Below are 27,786 nucleotides of genomic sequence, written 5' to 3'. Positions count from 1 at the left end.
CGCCGCCTGACGGGCGGGGCGGCGGGAGCGGCTCCGCCCCCGCTCGCTGCCAGGGGGCTGAGGCAGCGGCCGCGCCGTCCGCGCTCGCCGCGCTCCCGCCCCGGGGCAGCGCTGCGCCGGGAGGATGCGAGTGGGCGCCGCGGGGCGAGGCGACGGCGCGGGCGGCCGCGGCGTTGGGAGCTCCCGGCCCATCCGCCGCCCCCCGCCCCGAAAGAAGTGCAGTAGTTTGTGAAGCGCAAGATGGCGGCGCGGCCGTGAGCGCAGGCGGCGGGCGGGCGGCGGCGAGGGCTGAGGGGGCGAGGCGGAGCGGCGCCGGCAGGTAGGGACTCGCTCGGGGGGCTCTCGGCGCCGGGAGGCGGGAGGGTGACCCCGCTGCCCGGGGAGGCGCGCCCTGCGCCCGCCCCCGCTTCCCCGGGAGCGGGCCGGGCGCTGCTCTGGTACGGACGGGACAGCGCTGCCGCCCCGGGGCGGGGGCGGCTCCCCGGCCGGCGGGGGCGGGCGGGCCGGGCCCCACGGGGACGGAGCCCGCGGGGTGGGCGCGGTGGGGCGGCCGCGCCCTCCCGCCTCCCCATTGTCTGGCGGAGGCGCTGCCCCCGCGGCCGGGGGTCATCGCCCGTCGGGGGCGGCGGGCTCCGGGCGGGCTGGGGGAGGCAGAGCCCTGGCATCCCTCGGAGGCGGACTGTGCGTGCCCCCCGACCCGACCCGACCCGACCCGCAGTGGGGTCAGACCCCTCCGAGGACGAGCTCCTCTCCCTTTCTTCCTTCCTCCACCCCGTACCGGGAGCCTGTACGGGGCTTTGCTCGCCTCAGAGCGGAGGAAAATCCGTCTGACTCGTCAGTCAGAAAGGAGAATCAAGAAGTTCAATCCCGGTGCGCCCAGAGGAGCCGGCGAGTTCCTGCCCGCTGTCACCGCTGGCGTTCCGCAGGACGGACGGACTGACAGACTGACGGCAGGCAGCGAGCCATGAAGTTCTGGCTCCAGAGTTATCTTGCATCCCGTGGCGTTGCGGTGCGGGGGCGAGCATGAAGGAGCAGTACAGTGTATGTGCAGGCAAAGTTGGGGAAGATGTCTGATTTGCTCCTCTGGGGGTGCCTTGGGTTTTGGGGTGCGTTCTCATGCTCAGCTCTCCCCTATACCAGGATGTGCAGCACTGGAAACCAACACCAGCTTCAATAAACCATGTAATGGAGGCAGTTCTGGATCTCTGAAAGGGCTCAGAGTATCTGCAGTAGTGATTATTATCTGGTAGGTACTTGCACTTTATTTCTGAGCTGCTTGGTAGGTTAAATAGTTAAATAGAAAGATGGGGAAGTTTACTGTGTAGAAAGTGTCATGTCAAATAGCAAAGGCTGAGATGTCTCGGTCTGCAAGCTGGTATAGGTGCCCCTTACTCTCAAAATAAGACATGTACAGAGGGTATATTGAGCATTTCAAAGTGCATTGTGAATTGTGTAAATAAAAAGTGGATTTCGTTATGAAACTTGGTACATGAAAACAAATATTCCCTCAAACATAGGAATGAGAGGGGAATTTTAAAAGCTGTGTGTTGGTTTTCACCAGCGGTCTGTTTTTTGTTTTTATTCAGAAGGATTTCATGCCAAAAAAAAGAACGCTTGTGAGTACTTACAGAAACCCTGTTTAAAACAACCTGTACGATGTAGACTAGAGGACTGCCCTAAATTAAGACCTCTTGGAGCAAAAATGCATAATTTGGAAACCCTTTTGTTACTTTCTTTAAACATTGCCAGCAAGGCAGTCAGTTCTGCTGGTGGTGTTAAATGAATTCCCCTGAGCGGATTAGAAGTAGATGCCATTTTGTATAACTGAAATTATTTGCTTTTAAATTGAGGCTAGTGGTTCTTGTATCTTGGCTAGACAGAAAAGCCCTCTGCTCTGATATTTGGATAACGTTTACTATGATTGTCCCCAAACTCGGCTTGGGGAGACGCAGTACTTTGAGGTAGAGGTTTCCTTTGTGAGGCTTACTTTTCTACTTTCCTAATGTTTCTTATGGCTCTGTTCTGGATTTTTTAGTCTCTTGCAACACCTTTCTTGATGTGAGTGCTGTAGCCGGATCCAGTGTCCTGATATCTACCCTTAACTGCTGTTGTTTGTAACTGTTGTTTATTACAGGAATAGACAATATTTATCACAAAGTTTGTCACGATACCTACCTTTGGACATTTAGAGCTATGTGTTGAACAGTCCTCCCTTTTGTAGATTCTCCACACTGAAGAATTTCTGTCAAATAATGGACTTTGTAATACTGCTAGGATTCCTTTTGTTCCTCATGTATCCAGAAGGCTGTTTCTTGTGTCTTTTGCTTCACTGGGCCCTCTGTAGCATTTCAGTTAAGCTTATTGCTGTGGCTGAGATTTTCCCCTGGGTTTCCCACGATTTGTTTATATGTAGTCTGAGGGAAAGGTTTAAATTTTGGGTTAACTTTCTCATCTAGTTGTGATTGGTGACCTGTTTGTTTGTATGTAACTCTAGAAGAGTCTTATTTGAAAAACAGTCGTTCATCTTTGAAGTCAGATTCTTTCCTTAAGTCTGAGTTCAGGATTTTTTGCAGCTTTATAAAGCTGGAATTTTTAAAGAACCAAGTACACATTACCTGTGGATTTTTTTGTTTGTGTATAATAAATACAACTGAGGGACAATCACTTGCAGCTAAGCTATGGCTAACCTTTATTTTGGGGTTCACTTTCTCTTTACCATCAAGCTGAGGTCTAGTAAAGATTTCACGGTATCAAATTCAGAATTTTTATGTTTTCTAATTTTTATAAATCCTGAGCTTGCTGTAAATTTTTTAGAATGATCAGTTAAAATCCTGTGTGGTAACAGTTGTGGAGTCATGGCGTGAGGGAGTGTTCTGAATGTTTTTATCTGAGTGCATGGACACGCTGTTCTCTTCTGTATGTAAATGGTCAGTATTCCCTCTCCTTGTGCTTTAGATGCATTGATCCATAAATGTCCAAGATGGTTTGCTTCTAAGTTGTCAGGGACTTGTAAACAAGTGATGCAATTTTCAGTTTAGTCCCATTTTCCCTTTTGTTTGCTTCCTATTTCCTAAGTAGGCAGCAGTAGTGAGTGTAGTGTTCTACTTGTGTAGCTCCCCACTACCTGTCAGTCCTGTCACCTTTGCTGAATATACACCTCTAAGAATACAATTTTCTGTTATTATTTAAGTTTCTAATATTGTCAAATTAGGCATTAAAGGCATGTGACTACTTATGCTTTCAGCATTATTAGTTCTATTAATTCGAATTTACTGCCTTTTATTCTTTTATTCTGATTCATCTTTTACCTTTTTTCTCTAATTTCTCTTTTTTCTCTTTTTTTTTAATTTTCATGGCTAGTTGAGGACTTTCCCAAATAGTCAAACCATTTTGCTGCATAAACAGTTCTTTCTTTTTCTGTGGAGGTGGAAGCCACCAAAATGATACATTTCCTTATCCTGTACCAACCAGATGGCATTTCATAATTCTATGCCTTGCACCACTTTCACTGGTGGTTCATTTCCAGTTCTGTGGTCTTTCTGTCAGGGAACTGGATGGCACTTCAGGGGGTCCACTCAGGTCTTTATCATACCCTTCAGAGTTCAGTGAACTGTAATGTATTTCTTAGAACAGTGCCTGTACTGTCAGTGGATTCTTTCTAACCAGCTTCAGAGATCAGCCCAAACTGAGCAAAAGTTGGCTATTGTCACTTGTTAGAAGGTGTGTACCACTCTTTTATCCTTAAGAGCTTTGAGATCATAGGAAATGTTACAGTTCAGTATAATTCACTGTAAAAGAGTATAATCTAAAGGGGTAGAACATAGCCTACATTTATTGTGCCATTAAGATTATAAGACACATTGTCATGCTAAAGCACAGAAGACAGGAAAATTGCTGACGACTAAAGCATGATTGGAGAACCTTCAGGAAAAATGGTAAAGAACTTTCAATATTGCTGCTGTTTGCACTTCTTAAAAGATCTAAAAGGTAGCAAAGAACTTCATGTTGCAAACATTCTTTAGCATAATCTCTCCTTGTGCCTGACAGGTCTAAAGGAACGTTATGTATTCTACTTCAAAAGAACAGCTTCTGCATCGTGTTTGGAGCCGTTTAAGAAAGTGACTTTGGTATTCTGAACTCATTGCATGCAACTTGGCCTTCTCTGGTGGCCTTTTGCAGCATGCTGTTCAGCTTCCTTGACTAATGGTCTCACTAGGATTTGGAGGAACTTCTCATGCCTTGAGGGGAGTCACAGTGTGAAAGCATTGCTCAAGGCTTGAAGGCTGGCAGTTGTGTGTAAGGAGTGGGCAGACAGAGCTGTGTAATGAGGAGTGTGCAACGCCAGCCCTGCTGCTTGGCAGAGCCAGCGTCGCTCTGGGAGCACCAAATGCAAGGACAGAAATGAGCCTTTGAACTTTCTAATGGTTCTGGTAAAAGCTCCACGTGTTCAGTACTCTGAATCTTCAAAGCATCTTCAAACCATGTTTATTAGATGGAAAATAGCTGTTAGCTCACAATGAATTCTGTGAATGGGTAATCATAGAGATTTTAGGGCTTGAATCGTTGTTTATAGGTTAGGACTGGGATTATTTTAACATTGTCTTAGCTTAGAAAGGTGCTAAGGACCTCATAGATGGAAGTGCATGTTTGTATAGTCCAAGGCAATCTTGGTAGAGGTCTCTGAGCTTGCCTTTCTTAAAGCTATGAAATAAATTGATGTGCACAAAATATGGTACCAACGTGATTACTTTCCTCCCTGTGTTACAGTGGAAGAACTTGGTTTATATGTCAAAATGCTGTTGATTTTAAAACTCTCTTACTGGCTCTGTGCATGGGTGTAAGGCTCTGTCTTGGTAATTAGGTTAGTTGAAGTGTAGGAATGTTGTATGTCTGAAAAAGAGTAAAGGGGAAACAGTGGGGAAGGAGTCAGGAGAGAACAGTTATTAACTACCTGAGTGTGGAAGGCTGGAAGTAAAATGTTAGTTACAGCTGTAGGCTTCCTCAAAGACTCCAGATTTCCAGTCAATCTTTAGAATACCTTCAAAGTAGAAAGATACTGCCTTTTTATACATGGATCAGATGCCCTCAGCAAATCAGTGGAAGCTGAGAGTGCTCTGCAAATCCAAGTTGTATCAGGAGGAGTTGGGCACTTGGCAGCAGTTGCCAAGTGAATTAGATGGAGCAGGAATGAAAGCTCAGGAGTTTCTGTTTCTCAGCAGGATTTTCAGTAAGGTAAAATGCATTTGTAGATGCAGTGGAATTTTTGGAGGGTTCAGCACTGCTCAGTGTTCAGCCTTGTTTGCTATGTTCAATACTTAACAGTTCTCTCTCCTCCACACTTCTCAGGGGGATCTGGTCTGACAAAAGGTTCACCACACTTAGAGTGTCATGTGAGTTTGGGTTTTTTTGTTCATGGATCAGTTTGAGGAATTGATGCCCATACAAGGTCCCTGCTGGCATTTAGGTATCTGCTTAAATATGATGCAAACACACACTGCTTCACTACTTGTAGCTTATGAGTGTTTTTCAAATTTGCTTTATTAATACATTTTACTTAATTTTTTTGGAGGAATTAGTTGGTGAAAAGACAACTAATTTTTTTTATTGCATTAAAGCAGTAATTTAGCATGGAAGAGACTACTTTTGGTGAGGTTTCTTGTGAGATGCCTACGACTTTGGGTGTTTATCAGTCCAAAACCATTCATTTTAACTCTGATTCTTGACAAGTAGCAAAACTCTCTATTTCCTTGGTTCCTCCATGGGAAATATAAGACCTTGCTAATATCAGCTGTTTGTTTCTTTAGGGGGAGAGGAGGGAAGAGATGGGAGAAAAGAGTGGTATTGAAGAAGAGTAAGTTTACTCTTTCTGCACATAGTAAAGAAATAATCACAAGCACATACCCTTAGAAAGATCTATTAATCATTGTATATAAAGTCCAGAGAGGGAGAAGTTTTACATCACTCTGTACACTGAAATTCAGATTCCTTTGTTTTACATCACTTTGTACACTAAAATTCAGATTCCTTTGTTTTGAAAGCTTTCCAGTATTGATATTTGCATGGATGATGACAGTGTGAGCACCATACCCTGATTTCACACTCACTGACAAAGAGTGGGGAATACTTTGACTGCAGTTTAAGCCAGATGCGTATGGGCACAAGGTAGTTCTAAGTTTAGGACTTGCAGCTATATGCTGCTTTATATGAGTGACTATCCTATTTCCAGATGTAATGCTCAATTACAGATAGTAATTAGTATCTGTGAATTACTGAACAGGATCCCTCTCCTTCAGCAGGCAACGTTTAAGCCCTGTTGCTGCAGGGAGCTGGTGAGAGACAGAGGCTGAGGGTGAGAGCTCACTGGAGGGTTAGGACTGAAGATTGCTTTGCACCAGAGCAGCTTCTTCAGCACTACTTTGTGTGCAAAGATTCAGTCATTTCCATCCAAAGCAATGAAATAAAAAGCTCAGTCAGCCATTTCATCTTGAGATACCCCGCCCTCTGAAACAAATATTAAAAAGAAAATGTAGGTTTTGGTCCATGCATATCCCAGTGATTTCCACTGATTAAGCTGATGCTTGTAATTGGAGGCTAGACAGGCTGTGTTTTGCAAAATATAAGTATCTTTTTAAAATTTCTATAGAGAGAGTTACAAGATTTATGTAATCCCTTTGATATTATATTTAACCCAATAACAGCTTGAAAAGGAGTCTGATTAGCTTACCTTTGTCCTAGATTCAGTTTTAATATCTAATGTTTAAATGGAGGGGGGATTGATCTTTATTCTTAATGATTCGTGCAGCCTCAAAGCACAGTGGTTTCTAGTTGTGTGCTGCCTTTCCCACTGGGGGATGCAAACAAAAGAACAATAATTTCAGACTCCTCCTTCAGTTTCCAAGAGAACCTTAGCTGCTCAGGGATAGCTTTGAATTTTAAAAGCATCTTTCTTCCAAATTATGTATTGATTGCACACAAAATAGCAGTGCTCTAATATGCAATTTAAAACAAATGCATGATGGTGCTCATTTGTTTTTAATGCTGCTTTTTCCAGCAGAAAAACAAAAAGAGGGTTCTATTCCCATAAACCAGTCTTGCAAAATCCTTACAAACATTTATTAGTCTAGACACAAAATATTCTCACCCAGCCTCAGCTTGATGATGACAAAAAAAAAAGCAAGCTAATATTGTACTTGGCTGTCAAAAAAGGAAAAGAGGGAAAAAAAGAAAAAGCTTGCCCCCGGCTAGTGAACCAGTAACATTTTTCTGGGGCTGCTTACAACAATGGATGCATCTTATTCCCATGGGGTTTCCAGGCCTGCCTATTTTCTATGCTAAACTTGGACACTCTTATAAACATTCTCTTTGAGTACCACACCCCAGTTGTATCCTGGGCTCTTCTGATTTGGTTGATTTGATGATGATACCAGACATGTTCATCTTACCTCTCCTGACCTGTGTTTGTATTTCCCTGTCTTGCCCAGGTATCATTTAACTAATGCATTAAATCAAAACCAGTCCTAATGTATGGAACCCAGAATAATGGAATAGGTGATTTGATCATAGCTTGAGTCTGAATGTAGGGAACCCTGATATAAACAGTTTCTCCTAATTTTGAGTTGAGTTTATGCTTTCGATTACTTTGTAAATGGCGAGTGATTCTCATTGTTTGATATTGTGGTGGTTTGCAGAGGTTTTTTTTGGAAAGGGATAAATTATATCAGGGATTGTTACTTTATCTCAACATACACTCAGATTATTAATTTTTACTTCTGTCCTTTTCCTAGAAAACAGTGAATTATGCATATCTTGTTTTTCAGTTAATGATTAGTTCCTGTTTTTCTAAATTTATGTCTAAAGTACATTTGATTTGGAAATTAAAATTTAACTTAATAAGCACCTAAATGGCATAATGTCTGTATTATTAAACTACTGTAAATATGTAGCATATCTAAGAGTACATTTATTTAAACATGACTTTTTTTTTAAACCTACTGATTTGAGAGATTATGATACTTTTTTAGTACTCCCTAGAGTAAATTTATTGTTTCTATGATGATGTATCCATGTCTCTTAAGACTTTAGCCCTGGCAGAATTTATCCTTAAGCCTGAATTGGAGATCTTCTACAGAAAAAAAAAAGCTGTCCTGCTTTTTAAAGTTTGAGGCAGGAACTTCTGTCATTCAGGAAATAATTTCTACCTTCACTCAGTGCAGATGTCTACAAAGTGAATTTCTTTGTATAAGGTTAGTTGTTAACTGCCAATAATTCAGTGTTTTCACTGAGAATTTCCACCTTAGTTAAGTAAAAAAGTAATGACATGAACTAAAACTACCCATTATAATACTGGGGTTTTTTTCTATTCCATTAGTAAAAACGTGGCTGTTTGCAATTTGAACAGAACTTCCAGCAGTAACTGGTTTTAATGATTATATCTGGTTTAATGTGAGTAAATAAGATAGGTGTTTCTCCTATGAGGGAATGTGTCCAGTGTGTTCTTGAAACATTAATGTAAATTAACAAAATCTTTCTGTTTAAAACTTACAGTCTAAATAATGGGTGTTTTAAACATAATACTGATTCTTCTCTTCCTTCTCCCCCCAGCTGTCGTGCTGTTCTGTGTTGTGTAATGTTTTTTAGGCTTTTCTGTTACCTCTTACATGTGTTATCAACACATACAGTATTCCTTTAAAAATTCTACTGCTCATTCTCATTTAAATCAGTGAGAGTATGATTTTGACCCTAGGATATTTATGCAGCTTTAAACTACCTATATTTTTTAAAACAGAACTAATCTGTTTTTCTTACGGTGTTTAAATCTAATGCAAAAAAGAAAAAAGCAGCTCCACAGCTACTAAAATACAGTGTTTTAGTTAATTCCATATTTTCCACTTAAATCATGTTGTGCTAATTTTCCACCATTATACTTGAGAGACACAAAGTGAAAGAGGACAGTCTGTTTTCGGTGACCCTGTCTCTTACTTCCCTGCCAGGACTGAACATGGGAGGTTTGTGTTTCTCCTGCAGGGGTGGCTCACATGACAGGCAGCTCCAGCAGAGCAGGGCAGAAGGTGCAGCCTCCAGCTTTCCTCAGCCAGTGCCTCCCAAACTGGGGATTGTCCTCTCCAGGGCGCTGGGAGTGACGAGAGGGTTCACGTGTCTGGCACAGAGGAAGTCACAGAGGTCAGGTTCACCGTCAGAGTTTAGGAAATTAGCCTGGGAAACAGTGGAACAGGGAGGCAGCCTGGTGAAAGACTTTTTGCTGTTTTGTTGATTTTTGCTGCAGCATTGAAGGCCTTCGTTCAGGTGAGCTGGGAGCAGCATGGGACTGCTGGGCGCCAGGTCCAGCAGTGCCTGGGAAATGCTGTAACTGCAAACCTCCTGTTCCTGTGCCACGGGCTGAGATGCTTGTTCTGATCTGCTGACTCTTCATTACCCCGTGGTAACCTGAGTACACAGTCACCTCTCAGACTTCTGCAGGGACTGTACTTCAGATTCATCTTTCCAATCCACACATTGTACTTGAAAGCCTCTGCAGTCCCCTGTCTTTTACCTTTCTTGTCACTGGGCTGATAGGCAGTAAACAATGTTTATGCAGTCTCTGGATGAATGATAGGGGCATGGCGTGGGGGTGAGGGAATTGGTCTTGTCACACATAGAATAAGACATTATCTCCCTCAGAAATCAGCAGGAGTATCTAAGGAGTACAGTACAGTACTCAGCAGGGGCGTGGAGTCACGTCACTGTTGCAAATAAAATGCTTTGCTTTTCACAAAGGTTAACTTGGTACACAGTGGTATTTTACTAGATAATTGAGACCTGCAGAGTGTTTATGCAGGCAGCTTGGACTATCCTCTTTTTTCTTTGTTATGTGATTGAACACCTCAAAATCCTGAGGAGAAGCCTTAAAGTAGAAGGGACTTTTGAAGATTATCTAGTTAAGCATTCTGCTCAAAGCAAAGTTATCTGTGATGGTAGGTAGGGTTGTTCAGGGTCTTGCCAAGTTTTAAAACTTGCAAGGATGGAAATTCCTTAAAAATCCCAATCAGATTTTTACAAACTCTCCAGACAACTGATTACAGTTCCTCACGGGTGCTGAAGTGCTGTTGCTCCACCATCACTATGCCTCTAAAGGGATCTGCAGCAGTCACAGAGTATGTTGGTGTTGCAAGGAAAGACAAGCCTGAGTGAGCTTGATAGTCTCATCCGGGTCCTGGCAGTAATTTAGTGCTGCACTGAGAACACTTGCACTTACACCAAGTGCTCTGAATACAGAGACAGGAACTTACATGTTGTATTTTGACTTGTGAATGTGCTGTTCCACGACCAGCATTGCTTGGATCAGGTCAGAGGATAGCATCCTGGAGAACTTCTGTAAGATCAGCCATACTTGCAAGCATGGACATAAAATTCTTCTGCATTTTTCCACTATGGAGGAGTCTGCCAGTAGGGAGTGGGTCAATTCTTTGTTGTGTCTGTTCTTACGTGATACAGTTTACAATTGTAAAGCTGTTATATTATACTGGAAACATTCTGGAGCACCTTATAAAGAGCCTTATAAAATACCAGATCTGAAGTAAAAATTTCTGCATCCAAAGTGGAGATGCAAATCACATGCCATTGAACATGAAGGACTTTTCATGCACTCTGCACTCCTTGACCTTCTCACAAAGTAGAAGCAGACCTGCACGGCTGGGGGAGGCTTTAAAGAGGACATGGGGTAGGAAGCAAGCAGGTGAATCCAAGGCACACAGGAAAGGTTCTGAGCAAGCATATTTGAGCAAAAGCTCATAATGGACCACGTGGTAGAGAGGATTCTAAAGAGCAGTTGAAACCATGAAAATGTGCCGTGCAGTCTTCACCTTGATATGGGATTACATAGATCCATGTAGTAGAATTGATCTTTTTTGTTTTTCAATTGACACTCCCAAGTCCTTCTTTTTTCCTCATTCATAAAACACTGGTTCATACAAACACTGTGTTTATACATTTGTTTGAAGTATTTTGGGATCCTTTACAAGTTATTTAAATTATAAGTCAGTGTTCTGGTGTATGCATGTGTGGAGCATGTAGCAGAGTGTATTAGTGTCATCTGGTCAGTTCACTCCAAGTCCCTGTTTTCAGTTTCTTACAATAGATGAAATGAGAAATTTTCACATTGTTTCTGTCTTGAGGCTGCTTTTTCTTCTCTGTTCGTTGAGTTTTGGGGAGCATTAGCTGGTTCAAGAGTAAAATTAGCAGAGTGAAGAGGGAAGCAAGGAGAGGAAGGAAGGCAATCTCCATGTAAGAGCCATATTATCTTTCTTTTTCTGAGCAGCTCTGTGCCTCAGGGATTTGACATAGGAACTTGAAATTTGGCATGGATCTGGCCTTGAGGTCTGAGTAGTGCATTCCACTGTTAAAAAAAAAAGGGCAGAATTATGAGTCATAATGTATCACTACTTTTTTGTATCCAAGGTAGAATTTGCAGGATGTTTTATCACCTGCTCTTGATCATGCTTTTATTCCTGTGGTGCACGTCTGCAGACTGCTTTAAACCAGCTATATTTAATGGATTCTCCTTGTCTGTCTGTCTAGGTTCTTGTATTGTCATGCATCAGGGTCGTCCTTAACCTGCTGCTGCTCCTTGGGCTTCTGCAAATGCCACTGGCCTAGCAGAAGGTACAGAAGCATTGGGAGCTGTAAGCCCTGAGACCCAGTCCTACTTTTTAAGGGTAGAGTGGTACTAATACTCTTATTTGCTGTTGAGAAGTACCATTTTGGGTGGTGACAGCCAAATATTAATGAAAGCAGAAAGCGGCCAATGTGAATCTGGTTTCCAGTGTGACGAGGGCTCGTGCAGTTGGTCGGAATCGGGGAGAGGGGGAGAGGAGAGCGAGACAATCTGTGCTAGGCTGTGAAATCACCTCGGAATTGTGGGGGTTCTTGCTCAGCACAGCCATGACTCAGGAATGAGCTGGGCTGTCTGTGAGGAGACATCTACAGGGCTGCAGCTTAGGTCTCTGGAGGAGCTGAGGGTGTCAGGGGACATGAACTCCAGGAAGTCAAAGGAAGGTCTTGTACTTCCAGCACTGGACTAGGGCCTGGGAAAAGGAATGGCTCTAGAACTTTTTCATCTGGAAGAAAAAAAAAAAAGGCAGAATGAAGTTGAAAGGAGCATTTTGTGAAATTGTATGTGTGCCAGATTGTTTCATTTTAAAGAAGGAAATCCCATGATAATAAAACCTTTTGTTTTGGTGTTTTAAAGGGAAACTTTTTTGATAAACAAGTTTTTTAAATTAATAATTTCTTACTGTTCTACTTTTTTTAAAGCCAACATGAAACATTTGGAGGGTTGAATTAAATGTTTATTCAATGCAGAACACATTAAAATTTGTCTTCATGTCAGTAATTTATTTCTTCATCCTTTCTGTTTTGTATGTAACAGCACAGCAATTAAAATAAAATAGAGCTGTAACTATGCAAAGAAAAAAAAAATTCCCTGACTCTGCTGCCATTTTATTGGGTATGATAAACATTTACACAAGTCTGATACTCACTTTCAAAAACAGTTGTGCAGAGATGTCTGACATTAGAAGTCCTGAGTGCTCACAGTTTAAATTGGGCACTTCAGTCAATAAAATCAAGGTCTGCCTGTGTGAGTGTAGCTGCCAAGGTGTCTTCTGTGTCATGCAGAAAATACTTGTCTGTGTCACACAGAAAATACCTGTCTGTGTGACTGAGGAGCAGAGACACACACCATTCATGCTAAAGGTGCCTCTTGGTAAGTGTACCCCTGGTTTTTGAGATGTTTGGTCATTAGCTTTATATGGCCAGACACAGAACTTGGTTATGGCTTTCTGTCTCAAAAGCAGGGGCACCAGGTCCCTGTGCTCTCTGCAGAGGTACCTGGAGAATGTGCTGCAACAGAGAAAGGGAATGTCGGTCATGGAGTGGTCGCTTCTGGCATGGAATTCTGACATTTACTGTGATGGAGCTGTTTGTTACCTATTAAAACCAGCACTGAGAGGAAGTAACTGGGAAAGCCCAGTCACATGTCCTGTGGCAGGCTCCCTTCAGCCTCTGCTGGGCTTTGTGTCAGCTTTCCAGTGCTCCATCCGGGCTCTGGCTTTGGCACAGCTCTGCGTGGGCACTACAGTAGCCTTTGGTACTTGCCTCCCTCATTGCCAGTCTAATGCAGCAAGGACCCTAAGTGGGCCTTATCTTTGTAATATGTGAGGACTTCTGCTGAAATCTGTTTGATAAGTTTCATTCCCATGTTGGATTAGTACCAGACCTTATTTTAAAAGAGGAATTAAATGTAAATATTGCAGGATTAACAGAGATGTGGCTTTCTTTTGGAGTCATAAGCAGTAAGGCTGTCTGAACTTTGCAGATAAGGAACAAGTGAAGAAAATGGCACTGCAACAAAGTCCTTCACCCTTCTCACTGAGAGGCAGCACAGATCAGAGTGTATTAGCCTACACTGAGCTCTGCAGAATAGTTTCTGACATAGATACATCCACTCTGAATAAAGGGTAGTAGAAGGAGGCTAAACAAAGATCAACAACTGCATATTGTCATGGGTTATAAGAAGGCAGCATTTTCTGTGTGAAGTGGCAGGCAATTTGTAATCTAGGTGGATTTAAAAGTCAGAAGCAAGTTCTATTGCTTCATCTTCTCCTGAGCTGCTCTCTACATATCCTTAAAATCACATTACATGGGGCTGGATTTTTTTTTTTGCATGCTTTTCCTGCACACTGGATGGAAGTGTCATACAGCAGGCAGGGAGCAATGCCTTTTCAGAAAGCATACACCCTGAACACACAGTGAACGTTTTATGTAAACTCATTTATTTTTCTTGCTGCATCAGGCACTCCTGTTTGGGGGAGGGAAGGAGGAAGTGAGTAAAAAAATTTTTTAAAGCAGGTTCTTTCATGTCTGTCTTCTGTGATCAGCTCTATGTCTTTTCCTTCTCAAACTGTAATCAAAAGGGCAGAAGGTTTCTGCCTCCATTTAGAAAATATTTATATAAGTCTTCATACAAATCTGCTATCAAGACAACTTTAAATGTTGAATTCCACTCTGGAATGAATCTGTCTTGATATAATTATTAATTAATTTGGATTGCTAACTGTTCATGTTTCTGAAGAACAGTGTCCTGAGAAATTGCCTGCTGAAAGATAAAATATTGGATTCTGGACATTCAGAAAGTATGCCTGCACTTGCTGGTTTATATTCCTAGAAAAACATCTGTTTTGTGGGCTGATTTGCTGGCAATGTCAATTCCATGAAAATCTGAGTGAAATTACAGAAGGGGATGCAGTGTAAATAATGTTTTTCTTCAGATTCTTGTATTAAAAAATGCTGCTTTTGACATGAACACCTGGATTATTTAATTGCAAACCAAATTACACAATACAATGTCAATATTCACAAGGAGGGATAAAAAGAGAAAATCTTTCACAATATTTTGTCATATATTTGACTTCAAGGTATGTAAGGGACAAGCAGAACCTTTCACTGAAGTGATGACCTTCAGGCATTCATGGAACATGAGGGAGGAGGTCTCAGTGGCCTAGAGACAGGCAAGCACAAGACTGGGCACAAGACTGCCCAGTGTTAACCAAGGGAAATGCTTGAGCAGAGGAGAACATATTGAGTCTCAGGTCAGTTAGAGGGATCTTCATTCCCACCTCAATACAGGAAGAACTTACTAAAAAACATTCTGTAAAAACCTCGAAAATTGTAACAAGGTTCCTATAAAGGTGAAGTTTGGCAAGACCACACTGTTACTTCATTTTGTTGGAGTCATGGTGCAGAATGTTGCGGACCTTACTGAAGTCAAGATATGTGGGAAGGTCCCACACATTCCCATAAGCAGAACAGGAGAGGTATTTCAGAGGAAATGAAGAGTCCAGGGATGATGCATAATTGGTTGCATAAACTGCTCAAATATGAGTTTTCATAATCCCCTGTTGAATTGAGAGAACATGTCAAGCAGGGTGCTACAGGTGGAATAATCACATCAGCTGCAGGGAGGAGGGAATGGAGGTTTCTGTGAAGTCTGTAGGGGAAAGAAGGCTGGAAAGGGTTGCAGGCATCTCACTTTCTTGAGATTTTACTGGATGCTGTTACAGCTCTTCATAACCATGAATTAAACAGGGTTTTGACATCACAACATCTTTAAAAAAAATTACACAATGTAGTCAGAAGAACAGAGAAGCAGCTTTCTTTTTCTGAGACCTGTTTGCATCAAAGAAAAGTGTTGCTATCTTGGTAAACAGAGGAAGGACACAATAATCTGCTTATGCACCATAAGCAAAACTGCAGCACAGCAGAGATGTGATAGAGATTAACTAAAAGCCTGCAGGTGCTGCAATTGCACATAGAACTGTTGGCTTGCAGGCACTGTGAACACTGTTGGGTACACAGGGAGACTGGAGAAGAGCATTTATTGATTTGTTGAACAGGTTTTCCATTTTATTCCTTATCTCCATCCTTTCCTTCAGCATGTTTCAATATTGCATGTCAGATGAACTGTTGCTTTCACTTGCACTCCAGGCCATCCCAGAATGGGACCCTTGGCGGGCGCCTAAGCTCACTCAGACTGCCCTGTGTATAGATCACGTGTGCTGTGCTAGGGATGAGATACTGCAGAGTACCACAATCACTTCTCGAAACACAACTTCAGCCAGCAAAACTAGCTGTTAAGTTGCTTTTTAAAATAGGCATTTCTGGCATTTCTGAAATTTTACTCAAAATCGCAGAAATATTAGGTAATACCACCCAGCTCTTCCCCCAGAGCATTGCTCAACGTTGTCTTGGCAGCTGTCTTCCCTTTTATCAAGAGCCCTCCAGCCCCACAGAGAAGCAGCACAGTTAATAATGCTCTACCTCCTGTCCCTTGAGACACTGAGACAAATGGATCTGTTCAGCTTTGCTTCATGGTTCTCTCTCTGCAAAGAGAAATGAGGTGGCCTGCAATAGGTACTTTGTACATCCATGAAAATAAATATCTTTTGCACTTCTGTGCTCAGTTTTACAGACTGCCACTATTAACTTGTGGAAGAAGGATATCTTTCTACTCCAGTAACATTAAATAATTGTCATCCTGGAATGATGATTACCCAAGATTAATTGAGCATTTTCAGTGTCCTTAATGCCATGTAACCATATCCTTGGCATAAAAAGCATATCATGTGAGGCTCTGCACTTTGGATGTAGTCACAGATGTAGTGCAGAAGGTGGCCGTTAAAAACATTCAAGGAGGATATTTATGAAGCAGTAAGGTGACACAGAGTTTCAAAAAGAGAGCTTACAGAGCAGCACTGGGTAAACTGAGATGAACACTTTTGTCTTTTGCCTAAAGAAAAAATGTGAAGCTAAGGCTTCTGCTTGGGATATCAGTCTTTAATGCTTTTTCTCTCTCTGTTACAGTTGACACAATCAGTCACGTCTCTGTTCATGCATAGAAGCATGAAAACAGATTTTAGTTGATTGCCAAGTGCTAGCAATCAACAGTGGTTTGGGATTGGTCTTCAATTGGAGAATGACATTTGGGAAACTACGAAGAAAGGGTAGTCATCTTTTGTCTGTCAGAGTGCCTTAAAAAGGCATTGTTTTGCCTGTTTTCAGACATGGAAGAAAGGTCTTGCACATGATTGTGCTTGCATGTATAATGCAATAGAAAAATACTGTAAACCCACCTTTTCTGGGACATTTCACAGCCTGTGATGTGAAAGACATGACAGAGACGGTAGTGGAGATGTTGTACTGGGCTCAATTTAGTAATGGGAAGGACTTGAGCTCACAGAACAGTTGAGAGACGTTGTCATAGCTTAGGCAAAGCAGTCCAAGGGCAAGACTGACCTCAGCACTGTGCCAAATAAAAAGGCTTCTGAAGCAAGGGAAACAATCAGGAGGTTACCTTTTTTATACCACCCTGTTGTTTAGGTCTGTCACTGTATTAACATGAACTGAAACAAATTTCAGTCTGTAATAAGTGGATTGGATTTTGCCTTTCTTATCATAGCTTCAGTTATCTCTTGGAATGGGCCTGCTGGTTTCAGGCACACGAAACCCCAAAGGACTGAATTACCTTAAACTGTAATATGTAGCAAAATAGAAATTATTATTTAAATTAAACTAATTCCACTGTCTCTTCTTTACTACAGGTGGTGGATGTGGACTTTAAAACAGTGTGTCTCAACATCTCATCCTCAACTATTTTTAATCTGATTGCACTACGAAAGAAAAGCTGCTAATGGGAGAAATGTTGAGACTTTACAAGAACTGACTTGAAGTACCGAAAGCCATTATTATTATTATTTTATTATTACTATTATTAATCAAGAAGAGCTTGAAGCTAAGTCTGTATCTGACCAGTCGTTATCATTTTCACAGTAACAGTCATGGCAAGTAAACGAAAATCAACAACACCCTGCATGGTCTTAGCCAATGAGCAGGATCCAGATCTAGAAACAGTGTCAGACTTGGAGGAAGGACCACCTGTGCTCACACCAGCAGATAACCCTACAGCAGAGGGCGTGACAAGTGATGAGGATGCTCATGAGTATGTGGATTCAGACAATAAGAAAAACACAAATAAAGTAGAAGGTGGTTATGAGTGTAAATATTGTACTTTTCAGACTCCAGATCTCAATATGTTTACCTTTCATGTGGATTCAGAACACCCCAACGTAGTGTTAAATTCATCCTACGTTTGTTTAGAATGTAATTTCCTTACCAAAAGATATGATGCCCTCTCAGAGCATAATTTGAAGCACCACCCTGGAGAGGAGAATTTTAAATTGACTATGGTGAAGCGTAATAACCAGACAATCTTTGAACAGACAGTTAATGATCTCACTTTTGATGGGAGTTTTGTTAGAGAAGAAAATGCTGGACAGGCTGACTCTTCTGAGGTCCCCTCATCAGGGATCTCCATTAGCAAAACTCCTATCATGAAAATGATGAAAAGCAAACCCGAGGCTAAACGTATTGCTGTTTTCCACAATGTAGTTGATGACATTCCTGGTGAAGAAAAGGGAACTGAAAATGAGCCAAACTCTGAAGAAGTAGTAGAAAACCCCCCAGTGGCAGTTTCTGAATCCAAACCAAGCCATTCAGTTGTGTGCAGTGCAGCAGATGTGGCCGGAGCAGTAGTGACCCCAGCACCAGTGCTTCAGCCTGGGGTGGCACAGGTTATAACAGCTGTCACAGCTCCACAGAACTCAAACCTGATTCCTAAAGTCCTAATACCTGTGAATAGCATTCCAGCCTATAACACTGCTTTGGATAACAATCCTCTTTTGCTTAACACCTACAACAAATTCCCGTATCCAACCATGTCAGAAATCACGGTTCTTTCCTCTCAAGCGAAGTACACAGAAGAGCAGATTAAAATATGGTTTTCTGCTCAGCGTCTGAAACACGGAGTGAGTTGGACACCAGAGGAGGTGGAGGAAGCAAGGAGGAAACAATTTAATGGCACAGTGCATACTGTGCCCCAGACCATTACCGTTATTCCAGCGCACATTTCAGCCGCTAGCAATGGTTTACCTTCCATTTTACAGACATGCCAAATAGTTGGTCAGCCAGGACTTGTTCTCACTCAAGTTGCAGGTACAAATACATTACCAGTAACAGCCCCAATAGCTTTGACTGTAGCAGGAGTCCCAAACCAAACACAGTTAGAGAAGAGTCAGATTCACAGTACTCAGCCTATTGCAGAAACCAAACAAGTTGCTGCCATTCCAGCCCCTCAGGCTATCAAAAATGAATCCCCACTGATGAATCCTGACTCCTTTGGCATCCGAGCAAAAAAAACTAAGGAACAACTGGCAGAATTGAAAGTCAGCTACCTTAAAAACCAGTTTCCTCAAGACTCAGAAATTGTTAGACTTATGAAAATTACAGGCCTCACTAAAGGAGAGATCAAAAAGTGGTTCAGTGATACGCGCTACAATCAGAGAAACTCAAAGAATAATCATGGGATTCATCTTAACAGTGATTCATGTGCCACCATTGTTATTGATTCAAGTGATGAAATGAATGAATCTCCAACAGGAGTCACTCCACAGAGCAAGCCATCTTGGGCTACTTTTCCTGATTTCACCCCACAGAAGTTCAAAGAGAAGACTTCTGAGCAGCTGCAAGTCCTCCAAGCAAGTTTTCTTAATAACCCTGTCCTTACTGAAGAAGAGATGAATAGATTAAGAGCCCAAACAAAACTGACCAGGAGAGAGATTGATGCCTGGTTTGCAGAAAAAAGGAAATCAAATGCCTTGAAGGAAGAGGGAGCTGACGTGAATGAAAGCAATGCTGGCAGCTCAAAAGAGGAGTCTGGAGAAACACCTGTGGGAGATGGAGCAGCAGGAACAAAATCAGGGTGTTCTACTTCAAGCAAAATAGGCAAAAAATCACCAGAGCAGTTGCACCTGCTCAAAAGTTCCTTTGTCCGTACTCAGTGGCCATCTCCACAAGAATACAACAAGCTGGCAGAAGAAACTGGGCTTCCAAGATCAGAAATTGTGAGCTGGTTTGGAGATACTCGCTATGCCTGGAAAAATGGTGGATTGAAATGGTATTACTATTACCAGAGTGCCAGTGCAAACAGCCTGAATGGCCAAGGCTTTGCAAGGAAGAGAGGGAGAGGAAGACCAAAAGGGAGGGGGAGAGGGAGGCCTCGGGGGAGGCCTCGGGGAAGCAAGAGGTTAAATTGCTGGGACAGAGGTGTCTCTGTCATAAAATTTAAAACTGGAACAGCAATCCTGAAGGACTATTATATGAAGCACAAATTCCTTAATGAGCAAGACCTTGATGAACTGGTAGCCAAATCTCACATGGGATATGAGCAGGTCAGAGAATGGTTTGCAGAAAGGCAAAGAAGATTAGAACTTGGAATAGAGCTGTTTGATGAGAATGAGGAGGAAGATGAAATGCTGGATGATCAGGAGGATGAGGAAGAAACAGATGATAGTGATACTTGGGAACCCCCCAGACATGTTAAACGTAAACTTTCAAAAACAGACTGATGTACAATTTGGAATTTGTGGGCCAAAAACCTATGAATTAGGTTTGATGTTATGGTGAAGAGCCAAATGATTTTTCATGGCCTTCAGTTTAGCAGGCAGCTGCTCAGCATCTTCCTTCCATCTGCATGGAAGAGTACATGGGCAAGATGCTACCTGTGCAGGCAAGAACTGTTTGCTTTGTTGCTACAAGAGATGAACATCCTCAGGCCTGGCCTGGGACAGCAGGTTACAAACCAGATCAAGTTCAGCTCCTCCTTTTCCATAGTACCGATGGGAAGGTTCATGTTCATCATACACCTGACTGCTTCTCAATATTTAATTGCCTTATGTTGTTTAATTCCAAAAAAACACAGACACTTTTTTTGTTGTTGTTGTTGCTGTAAGAGAACATTGCCTGCTTGTGAAGGAGGAAAACACAAAAACATTAGATGTCTTTTTGCAAACATCACTTCATCTGAAAGGTTTCAAGGCCTGGGTTTATTTCTTAAGGAAAGTGTTGAAAACAAAAGAGAAGGGGAAAAGTGTGACAAAAGGAACCAATGAACCTAGGGGTGAGAATTGATTGGTTTCAGAACATAAGGTGATATCTGCACCTTTTGCATATCTTCGGAGTGTTTTGAGTTTACAGAACTTGGACTGAAGTGTTCCTTGTTGATAATGATGAGCTAACTGAATGAGTCTGATGCTAGAAGATGCTTTTTGTTACAGTCAGTGTAATCAGTGTATCCCACATCAGTCTAATTTAAAGGCCTGACAGACTTGATGCAGTTAATCATAACACTCACTTCTACCGTGCATTCTTTCTGTTGTTGGAAATGGTAAAAGAAGTACCTATATTTAAAAAAAAATATAGTAATTTCTTGAAATCTGACACTGAGTTTAAGGTTAACAAAAGACAAAAACTGCCTAAAAGTTGTTCAGAGTTGCCTAGGGGTTTGTAAGAATACACAGATACAGAGATGAAAAACATCTTTTGGTACTAGTAAGAAAGGTTTTCAAGTAAGTTGTGGCAATGACATGGTGTTTAATTCACAAACAAAATGAAGCTATATGGCTTTTAGATGCTTAGTAATTACAAACACATTAGTGTTGAATTGTTTTTCAGTGGTAGCCCAGCTGAGTGATTTGTGTTCAGGTTTAACTGTAAAACATTCTAATTGAACTCACACTGTGCTGATTGCTCACAGGACTGCTGGGTGAACACACCTATTTCTGGAGGTGCTTTGATCCACCTGAACTGAACTCCAGAAGTAGTTTAATCTGATATAAAACATTCCCATCTTAAATAAGTGTATATAAAATAATAATTAAAAAAAGCTATTTGGTCTCGAGACTGTGAAGTTATAGTGCAGTTTGAATTAGCAACTTAAAACAATGGGCCAAATTCACACAGATTTCGTTTAGGCAGATGTTTGGCATTCTAGAGAACAGTTGCTCTGAGGAAGAGTAGTTTGTATTTTTGCTACTGCCATCCTGCAATTTTAGGGACAAGTTACTTTATATTTAGATGTCAAAAGATGGTGATGAATTGGTGCTGCTGTCACCAACATTGTCTGCTTTTACATTGGCACTAATGGATACTAGCAATCTCCTTTTGCACATCTGACAGCATCTTCTCTGTAGGCTTCTGCATCTGATGACTAATGAGGACAGATTAGTGCAGAGAAAAATGGGACCTAATGTCTCCCCATCTCCAAGAACCTATGCTAGAACTTTAGAATTAGTCTTTCTTCTGGACTGTGATAACTCAAAAAAACCAGAAAAGCCCTTTTAGTCATGATTTTGTGAAGTAGAGGAGCCCATGTTGGATCTGGTTTTCATATCTGATTGTTGGTGAAGCCTAGGCTAAAGTAAGAAAGGGAGTAGTGTCTGACAAAAAATATTATTAACCTCCCGGACCTTCCTCTGTGGACTCTTGTAGCTGCCTTTCTGCTCACAGATTGAATAAGCTCCCTGAGCTCCAGGAGGATGTTTCATAGGAAAGCCATTTACTGGGTTACCTCTTCTGACTGTTTTAAGATTACTGGGGAGGAAAAGGCAATAGCTTATGGTATATGTCATGAATGTGATGATGAAACTATTCCCTGGCTTCCAAGGCTCAAGTTGGTGAGACACAAAGTGGCCAGCATTGCCAGAGAGGAATAGCCAAGAATCCTCATTTTAACTTTGGAGTGGGGCAGAAGCAACCCCACGTTGTCAGCATATTTCACAGGAGTGTTTATGATACTGCACGTGAGGTGGTACAAGAGAGATCAAGGTCTGGCCATTCCAGCATGGGCTTGGGAGGGATTCTCATTTTTCTGGTAATAGTGTGGATGATGGTAATAGTGTGCTGTTGTAGATGCCAGCAGATACAAGAAAGACTCACGCTAGCTTCAAGCTCTGTTGGGAATACAGGGTCAAAAATCTGAGCTCTCTGAGTAGGAAAGAACAAAGCTAGAAAGAAAATATGCTATTTTTAAGTTTCCAAAAATATTAAACCAAATCCTTGGGAATATGCCTCTAGCAAGCAAAATCTGGAGTTGCCTTAATCATTGAAGTTGACCCAGAATTAATTTTCTTTAAAAAAAAACCCAAAACAACCAAGCAGCTTGTCCAAATAAATATCTCCATTTTTGTTAGCAGAGACTTATTTAGGTTAGCTAGGAAATCTGTCTTTAAAAATGGGGGAAAATACAAAGATCCAAGTTAATTGTGTGATTGAACTGGGGTATTTTCCACTTTGGCAGTGTTCTGTTAAATAACACTCAGCTACAAAGGTAGGCCTTAGCACATCTGGTCTGAAAAACACAGGAAGAGGAAATACATTGTTTATCAGACTAAATATAGTTGGATTGGAGGTCTTCTTTCATTAGAATGGTCAGAGACAGTGGCTGATGCATACTGGGCCAGATTTTCAGTTGTCATAAATATTAAAGTTCCATGTATTCCACTGGTTATACCAGTACTTACAGCCCAATGAGAAAATTATCTCTTTGCAGAACAAAAAATGTAAATTAAACCACGTGCTGTGGATCAGCTAATGAGAGATGCAGAGTCCACACATAGCATGTTGGGCTACGTGCACATTTTAAGCTCTTCAGTTGTGCCAAGGATGAAGAATATCTGGGTGGGTTCAGCCTGGAGACAGAGGTTGTATGCATTCATTATTGCCCATAGTCTGACAGGTATTTCTGTTTGGAAAGTCCATTAATTGCCAGTGTATTTCATGTTTACAGCATGTGTACATTTGCACTGGCAGAGAGGCAAACTCCTTCCAGAGGCCTCCCGTGTCAGGAATGACAAGGGAAGTGTTGGAAAGTGCTGTGGTCAGCTGTACCTCTGTTTTGTGGTCATGGCTGGTGGGAGCTCAAAGCTGCTGGTAACAGTGGTTTAGCCCAGATTCATCTCAGCCACCCTTAGGCTGCTGTGGGCACTGTGCAGTCACCAAGAGAAACAGAGATGGCCTGGTGGGTGCAAAGGATGTGGCACCTTCTCATTCTACCAATCCCCTGGAAACTCCCTGAACTTAAGCACATCAGCAAGTGTCTTTATTTATTATGGTTCTGAGCACCTCTATGCTCATCAGCAGTACACCCCTGCAAGCCTGGCTCCCTCCTATAGTTTATGCACTCTTCCAAGAAGTTTTGGGAGCTGTTTGGACTGAGTTAGGCTGGCAGTGGGAAAGGAAGGGGAAAGAAAATATATCTGCCCAGGAGTGAGTGTCCATATGACTTTATTGATTTTCCTGCATGGTAAGGACTGTGTCTAGATGAACCTGTGGTATGTTTTCTGTATTTTTGTGGAGCTTCACCTCTTAGGTTTGAGCTCATTATGAGCCAGGCTTCAGTGATTGTCACTGACACTGAGACAGAGAAGCTCTGATCTTGCTTAGATCTTCCCTCTGGGTGGCTGGTTTCTCAGTCTTCGTTGGGAACCGCTATATCAGAATTCAGTTGTGAACATCAGTTCCTTTAGAGCTAAGCTAGTGCATTTATCTTCATCTGCTGTTTCTGCCAGGACTGCCTGCCCTCATGATGCCAGTTGTGCTGTCTCTGCAATTCAGCTAAAGAGAGAATACAGATAATCCTGTGCCAGAATGGAGAGGGAAAGAGCTGAAAGACAGAAAGCAGAGTTACATCCAGGGACGACAGCCACCATCACAGACTCGTCCTGCTTCATGTTTCGCTCTCACTTCCAAGTGCACTGAAAGAGCACAGTTCCATCTTAAACAGTGCTCTCTTCCCAGCATCACCTCTCAATGACCCCAAATTAGTGTTGGAAAAAAGAAAGTCAGGCCTATATTCCCCTGGAGGTTTGAATGAACTAACAGTGCTGGCTTGTAAGAAGTGAACAGAAGGGAAAACGCAGAAGCTTGAAGGCTCTGAGTTTTGCTTGCCCTGCAGAATTTACTTTTCTAGAAGATGATAAGCAAAACAAGTTTAACTCCTTCTGACAGGAGTAGATTATTAGTCACTCCTTTTTAGCACATAAAAATCACTTTGTCTGAAAGCAAAGAAAAGGAAAGATACCTAGTACCTGATTATTAGAATTTAGTATATTATCTCTAATACACTAGTAAGTGAGGCCATGCCTTTTTTAACCTTGTCTGGTACCATGTTGAAAACTGCTTTTTAATTGCATTATGAACTGTAATTCATAATTCAGAGTTACTGACTGTAACTTTGATTATTGGGAAACTCAAACAATGTCCACACATGACATGAAATAATTTTCTAATGGATGAATTGCTCACCTTGAACAAAAGCAGATTTAATTTTTCTCTCCAAGAAATGCTTGAGGCAGGCAAATGCACTCCCTTCCCCTCTCCAGAGCAAAGGAAGGATTTCTGGATCCCATACCAAGTGATTCATGGCTGTACACAGTCCCCGTAGGCCAGAAAGCCCAAAGATGCAGACATTCTCCTCCTCCGTTTTCCTCTGAAATGAGAGCACAGCAGTAACTCTGACAGCTGATCTCTGGCTGCTGAGTAACCAGGCTGTGGTTTAAGGTGGGGAGTATTTTCCCTTTTGCACTAAAAGGAGTACTGTGTATTCAGGCTGGATGTCAGTATTTGCTTCTGTAAATATGGTCGTACCGATTTGCGTCCTCCACCTGAGTCCAATACGTGTCTATATTCATATCTCCCAAGGAGAGAAGATAATCTTTAAGCTTCTATAGTGTTAAATATCCCTGCCCTAACCTGAAGGCACAAAAGTAGAGTGCAATTGAATATAGCTATTTTCTTTAATTTATTTTTTGCTTTGAAAACAATTTTGCTTGCATTTAGTAGTAATAGAGAGATAGTATCAATGACCAGAGAACAGTAGAACTTTAAGAATTGTTTATAATACCTGGAATGATGGTGTAAATTAAAGATGGAAAGGGCTAGTAGAGGATTCAGTTCCCTACACTGAACAGTGCAGGGTTAAATCTGTATTCTCCATCCAGTTTGTGATATCCTAGGATAAGTAGATTTACCAAGAAGCATGACACAAACTTATCAGGTCAAGTTACTTGAGGTTTGCTGATGTGTTAAAATTCTGTAGGAAAATATTTTGAAATAAGAATTTCAACAGAAAGTGAAAAATCCCCTTAATGGCTAATAACACACAATAACTCGAATTTCTCCATTTTCCCCCACTTCTAAAAAGGGATATGTTGAAGCACAGGTGGGTTATAGCCAGTATTTTTAAGTTTGATGGTTGGAGTTCTTGGGGATTTTTCTCTTTCTGTGGTGAAGAGCATCTGCACCTTTTGAGTGAACAGTTGTTGCAAAACCAACTCACACAACGTTATAAATGTAGAGGGATAACTGAGCATTCTGTAGCACTTTTCATTAATTAAGGTGGGATTTGTCTGATGCACGTTGATGTCTGCACTGGGCAAGACACTGCAGGTAGTCAGCACAGCAAGGAATGCAAACCTGCTCATCCTGCATGCCTGGAGTGGCTCAGAGGAACTGCACCCCAGCTCCAGTGAGTTACCCTGACTTGCAGGCAGCTGCTGACACTGCAGACATCTGACATTACAGAGAGGGATCTTCTGGCTGGATTGCAGCGCTGATCTTTGTGTTGTGCTTAGCAGTGGTACTGACCTCTGCTTCCAACTTGATGCTTGTTGGGAAATGAGGCTTTTTTTTTCTTTTATTTATAGCAGGTAGCACTACAGTGGTGGATAAAGTAACTGATCCTTGGTTATAATACTGTGGCATAAAAATGCTTTGGGTTTTCTCAAGTATTTTAGAGATAAGGTTACTGTGTGAACATTGGACTGTGCATAACCTAGAATGTGTTGGGACACATAATATTTGTGTCCTGGTTGATGAAAGTATTTCCTTATGCTTATTCAATACTAGATACCTGTCGTGAAACTGTCCCTAAAGAATCTGCTAGAATGACAGAAGAGTCAAGTCCTCATCTATGCTATGAAATGATCAACCACAAGAGCTCTGCTGTGATTTCAGAATGTTCCCCCATCTTCCAGTTTCAGCTTACAAAAGTATTTCCAACCCTGCATAGTTGGCTATCTGCATGTATGCTTACAGTCTGTACAGAAATGCACTAAAATGAGTTGCCCTACCTGGGAAGGCTTTATATTGTACAGAAAATGTGGCACTAGGTACTGCTCTTCATGTGCACAGGAGAGTTAACAGGTGTCAGTCTCGTTTACAGAAATGATGGCGCTTTGCAATTTTCTATAATATATTGCAATATATTTAAATGTACTGTTTGACATGTGAAATGAAATTAAGTTAATGCATTCTTATGTATTTGAAGTATGAGGAAGATGATTCACTAACGACCAGCAAGGTTTTTAGAAAGGTGTCCAGTATGTAGCTGTCTGTGTGATCTGTCTGGTGTACGTGATATTAAAGGAAGCAACAATACTGTCACTGTTTAGAATGAAGAGTTTCTTTTGAATGATGCAATAGCTTACAATGTCTTTCCTTTGTAGCTGCCCAGTGTGGTGAAGGGGAAGCAATTCTTGAAAAATTTCAAGATAACTGGTTAACTGTGAATGGGCCTAATCTTTCGTGAAACCAAGAAAATTTTTGGACACACACAGGACTTGAATACTCAAAAGGATTGGAACTTAGTGTTGTGCCAAAGTTAAACTACTGCAGTTGGCAGTTCTGCACTGTAAATAGAAGACTGATTAAAAGACAGCTTGTAATAAAAAAAAAATCAAATTTTAATACAGTACATTTTTATTCTGATACATGATGGAAACATTCTGTTTTAAACCTTTTTTGAAGAGGCTTCAGTGACCACTAGATTTTGTCCTCTTATATTTTGTTTGGCCTAATACTATATGTTTTAGTAAGATGGGCTCTATTGCCTGTGTTCTTTGATATGTGATTAAGCTTATAGCTTTGAGTGACCAAACATTTTACAGAGTAAAAGTTCTTAGAAACAGTATAATGTAACTGATATTTCTGTGTCTTATTTATCAGGCTCTGCACAAACTTGGAAAGTTGTGCTGGACTTGTACAACTCGTATATGGGAACGCAGCATACTTCTGGATATTACAAACCTAAGCCTTTGTGGCTGTATGGATCTTGTCTTTGGATTTATTTTTGTTATTTTTTTGAGGCAAAGAAACGAATGGATGCTGCTGTAAAATATTTGTAATACTGCCATTTTTTCTTTCTGTAGCAATTATTGCTTTTGCTTCAACAGATAAAGAAAATAAATCAGAGATAGAAAAATCCTAAAGACGCTGGTAGAAGAAAGGATCATGTGAGAACTTCTGAAAATAAACTTTGTACCAAAAATTTGAAAACAGAAA

General features: G+C 41.5%; 1 protein-coding gene across 5 annotated transcripts; it reads left to right on the top strand.

The window, feature by feature from the left end:
- The first annotated feature begins 256 nt into the window (after positions 1-256).
- Positions 257-27,786, top strand: ZHX1 (zinc fingers and homeoboxes 1). 5 transcript variants are annotated; one of them, XM_030970948.1, is made up of 3 exons: positions 289-319; positions 1,141-1,246; positions 17,154-27,786. In XM_030970948.1, the coding sequence occupies exon 3, from the start codon at positions 17,391-17,393 to the stop codon at positions 20,013-20,015; it is 2,625 nt and encodes an 874-aa protein (XP_030826808.1). In that variant the 5' UTR covers positions 289-319; positions 1,141-1,246; positions 17,154-17,390; the 3' UTR covers positions 20,016-27,786. The 5 variants fall into 5 exon arrangements, 4 of the variants coding, with proteins under 4 accessions (XP_030826809.1, XP_030826808.1, XP_030826810.1 ...); XR_004061686.1 differs by lacking the exon at positions 289-319 and having other exon boundaries at positions 589-1,246; positions 17,154-20,566; positions 26,952-27,786; XM_030970949.1 differs by lacking the exon at positions 1,141-1,246 and having other exon boundaries at positions 257-319.

This window comes from Camarhynchus parvulus, chromosome 2 (genome assembly GCF_901933205.1).
Source record: "Camarhynchus parvulus chromosome 2, STF_HiC, whole genome shotgun sequence".
In the NCBI taxonomy this organism is placed as follows: Eukaryota; Metazoa; Chordata; class Aves; order Passeriformes; family Thraupidae; genus Camarhynchus; species Camarhynchus parvulus.
This window is presented reverse-complemented; position numbering and strand designations above follow the sequence as displayed.